Source organism: Martes martes, assembly GCF_963455335.1.
Source record: "Martes martes genome assembly, chromosome: 8".
NCBI lineage: Eukaryota > Metazoa > Chordata > Mammalia > Carnivora > Mustelidae > Martes > Martes martes.
The window spans coordinates 54,502,929-54,507,452 of NC_137895.1; the positions used below are offsets into that span (position 1 = coordinate 54,502,929).

Sequence of the window (4,524 nt, forward strand, 5' to 3'; positions counted from 1 at the left end):
GCCTTTGGTATATATTTAAGAAATAGTAGGGTTCTCATGGGTTCTGTAACTGGACTTCCAGGCGCATATTCTGGATAGTAGCCGAAAATTTGTCATACCAGATCATTCCATGTTCATTCTTTCCCAAATACAATTTTAAGTCATGGTTAGCCATCAGCCACAGGTAATAAGTTGTTAGAATTTTGAAATGTTAATTTCATGATTTCTGGGGTTTTTCTGCCTCTGAGACTTGCTACACTTGATTTTTTACAGTTGTAATCTAGGCACAAGTAAATTACTGTCTTCCCAAAGACTATTTTTGTCTCTCATCAAATCCCCACTGTCTTGGTGATATGTTCTAATTTTACTATTAATTATATCATCATTATTCTGATGGAAACATAGCAAACTCTTTTTTCTTTTAACTTCTTCCGGACAGATATTTCCAGTAAGGTTCAGGGACCTACCACAGAACAGTATAAAAGAAGTTGAGGGAAATGAAAGAAAGGTACATGGAGTTCTATTCACGATCTTCAGTCTTCAGAAAATCAGTCATTTCAGGCATGCTTTATGGGTTTGCAGATTTCCTTACATTCCTGTACCACCTCAGCTTCCTCAGGACACAGAGAGAAGCCTGTTTCAATTTGCTGTTCCATAAAATCAGAAGAAATGGATGGCCAGATGGATAGGAAAATACGAACATATAAGCAAACATTTTTGCCACCAAACTGCTTAGAATGACATAGACCAAATATATTATAATATTGCTCAACCAGTACATAAAGAAGAAGAGTAGGAATGAAATCATAGACTTCATGGCTCGCACATGGGCCTTGGTGATAAGATCCCCAAAACCTGTGCCCTTCATGCGCCTGGTGTGTTTCCATAAGGAATGGATCAAAAGGACAAAGGAAGCCAGAGACACTCCAAAGGGGATGATGAACATTATGTTCAGGACTATATTAGAAGTTAATAAATCATATCTTCTCACCGTAAAGTTCAATGTCTGATTGCTGTCAGTGTTTACCCTGGTTTTGATCAGGTTCTTAAATAGGGTATCCTTAAAAAGCAGGGACAAGCAGAAAGAGAAGACTGCTCCCAGGACAATAATGAGAAGCAGTCTGCGAGTTCTCTGTTTTATCCAGAAGAAAATGGGATTGGAAAAGTTGGCTATCTTGAGAAAATAGAAGACACTGAGACAGGTGGTACAGGTTATGCAGAAATAATTGGATCCTGTCCAGAGGATTTCAAAAGTCATCAGTTGATTGTCGTTGTAGCATATTTCCTCACAAATTATATCTACACCAATGCCTAGCATTATTATACAGAGCAGAAGTATTCTGGAAATAGCTAAGCAGGTAAGAATAAAGTCAATCAAGGAGAACTTCCAGCTCCCAATCCAATCAATACAGTTAACCAATATTATGAACCCATTTCCCAAAAGTCCCATTATGAATTCTCCAGCAAAAATCATCATAAGTACATTCTTGAATGTGCTTGCCATGACTGCTGTTAGGAAATCTCTGTCTTCAGTACTTCACTGATTTGTGAAATAAGTAATTTGCAAATTACAGATTTGTGGATCCAACACTTTAATGTTCAATACATTTCTTTTTCCTGGACCTTCATAACCACTGGCAAAGAAAAGAATGCCTCCAGTACACCCCCAAAGTCTTAGTTATCTTTGGGACAATGTCTCTCAAGTTCCAGGCTAGTGATTTTCAAAGCAGGTAACATATTACCTGCTCCCATGACTCTGATTATAATTTCTATGTAAAACTATTCATTAGGATTTGAATCCTGGTTTGTTAAAACACAAACTAGAGCTAGATTTTTACATATTTTTACAATGTTTTTTTTTCTTTCTTTTTTTTTTTTTAAAGATTTTATTTATTTATTTGACAGAGCTCACAAGTAGACAGAGAGGCAGGCAGAGAGAGGGGAAGGGAAGCAGGTTCCCCGCTGAGCAGAGAGCCTGATGTGTGGCTCGATCCCAGGACCCTGGGATCATGACCTGAGCTGAAAGCAGAGGTTTTAACCCACCGAGTCACCCAGGTGCCCCACAATGTCTTTTTTTTTTTCTTTAAGAGTTAGACATTTTTTGATTCGTTGACCTTTGATTCATTGACCTTTTCTGTAAGAGTTAGACATTTTTTGATTCGTTATAAGCTAGAAACAGTAAGCACCAATCTAGAAAACAGAGTGACTCGGTCTTCTGTTCTGAGAAATAAGCAAATGAGCAGGGGAAAGGCTTGAATGGAAAATCAAGAAGGGAGCAGGAGAGGGCCGAGGGAAATGTTATAAGCTACATGTAAGTCTGAGTCCTATGGAGGGAGAGGGAGGACAAGAAGGTAGGTCTTGGTGGCAGAGCTGTCCTAAGAGAGTTTCAGGAAGTCCGGTGGGACTTTGCAAGCCTACAGAGCCCTTTAGAGGTGTCCCGAGTCTTGTGGGAGTGACCCTGCCATTGACTCTCTGCCCAGTCATTGTCGGGGAGCTGCTCATAGAAGGGTCGCAGAGCATAGGAACATGGGCTGGCCAGCTGTTAAAAGCAAAAAAGCAAAATCTCCTGCCAAACCCAAAAAACCTCTCCAGGAAGGTAGTAGAGAAAGAAAACCGCTTTATTAAACCAGAATCGGATACACCTCATGGCAACTTACAAAAGCAGAAAGAAGTCTCACCCTTTTATAGAGTGCAACAGATACAGTCCGTATGTTCTCAAGGTAAACAACAACTAGTCCTCAAGTAAGGAGACTTGGCAGCATGGTTTAATACAGGCAATTTAGCCTCAATTTACATGGTACTTGGGTTGACCATCTATGTTAGTTAATTGGCTCTCTACATAGGAAAAATTAGTGTTTATATTTACGACAGGAGGTAGTTTTCCACTTGGAGTCAGGCACTCACTGAAGTGAGGCTCCTGCCCTCCCACAGAAACTGGGAGATATTGAAAGCCCTAAGGAGTGATTGTGGAAGCAGCCCACAGGTCAGCAACGTTCCTGTTCTCAGGCTTTGGAACACAGTGAGCCTGGTAGGAGCAGGATCCCACAGTCCCAAGGGGCAGGGCATGAGTTAGGAGCAATGGAAGAATGTGACCCTCAGTCCCCACCCCCTTTCTGCACCTAGGGACTGGAGCCCCAACACCCCGCTCCTCCCTTACCCCATGACTGACGCCCTGCGTGCCTACCCGTAGGGGAGAGGGCAAGCTTGCTTCAGTATACTTGCATCCTTTTGTACTCTTCTCCCATGCTGGGAAGCATCTGTCCTTGCTTTCCTGATTTAAAAAAAAAAAAAAAAAAACATAAAAGCCAAGTGCGGGCTTTAGCGGCTCCTGCTCTCCCTTGCAGAGGCAGCCCTGCTTGGCTGCTCAGATTGGTGTTGGAGAACTTTCTTTCAGGGTGCGATGACAATTAAACCGCTCATTTTAATTTGTATGTGCCCTTACGTAGCCAGTGAGGATCCCTTAGGTCAGAGATTTATGGGCACATTTTCCTCATCACCACAGGCATCAGGCACCTTGTAAGTCAGATTGATTGTTCATTTGTTTTGTATTGTAGATTCTAAGTGAAATCATAAAGTATTTGACTTTCTCTGTCTGACTTATTTCACTTAGCATAATATTCATAAAGTACATTCATATTGTTGTAAATGACAAGATTTCATTCTTTTGTTTAATGGTGAAGCAGTACCACATCTTGTGGTATATATACATGTACATATATATGATGGAATACGACTACATTCATTCACTGATGGACACTTAGACTGCTTCCAGAGGTCAGCTATTCTAAATAAGGCTGCAACGAACATTTGGTGCATACGTCTTTTCAGATTAGTGTTTTCATTTTCTTCAGATAAATACCCGAAAGTGGATTTCCTGGATTGTATGGTAGTTCTATCTATAATTTTTTGAAAAAACCCCCATACTGTTTTCTAAAGTGGCTGTACCACTTCAGATTCCCACCAAAGATGTCTGAGGATTCCCTTTTCTCTACATCCTTGCCAACATTTGTTACTTCTTGTCCTTTTAAATATAACCATTCTGACAGGTGTGAAGTGATATTTCATTGTGGTTTTCACTGGCATTTCCCTGATGTTGAGTGATGCTGAGCCTCTTTTCATGTGCCTGTTTGCCATTGGGATGTCTTCTTTGAAAAAATATCTGGTCATATCCTCTGTCCATTTTTTAATCAGAGCGTTGGGTTGGGTTTTTCTTGTTGTTATTATTATTGAGTTGTATGAGTTCTTTATGTATTTTGAATATTAACCCCTTATTGGAGACTTGTTTTGCAAATAACTTCTCCCGATTCGGTAGCATGGGTACTGTAGGTCGCCTTTATATTTTGTTGATGGTTTCCTTCATTGTACAGAAGCTTTTTAGTTTGATGTAGTTCCATTTGTTTATTTTTGGTTTTATCATTCCTTTTGGAGTCAAATCCAAAAAGAAAATATCATTGAGAGCAATGTCAAGGAGCTCACTACCCATATTTCCTTCTAGGAGTTTTATGCTTTCTGGTCTTAGATGCAAGTCTTTGATCCATTTTGGAT

The 4,524-nt window shown here is 40.1% G+C and overlaps 1 protein-coding gene across 1 annotated transcript; it reads right to left on the reverse strand.

Moving 5' to 3' along the window:
* Positions 1–547: 547 nt before the first annotated feature.
* LOC308347063 (taste receptor type 2 member 7-like) lies at positions 548–1,483 on the reverse strand (the record flags this gene model as incomplete). The annotated part of the gene is made up of 1 exon (XM_080810226.1): positions 548–1,483. The coding sequence occupies one exon, from the start codon at positions 1,481–1,483 to the stop codon at positions 548–550; it is 936 nt and encodes a 311-aa protein (XP_080666352.1).
* Between the last annotated feature and the right edge of the window lie 3,041 nt (positions 1,484–4,524).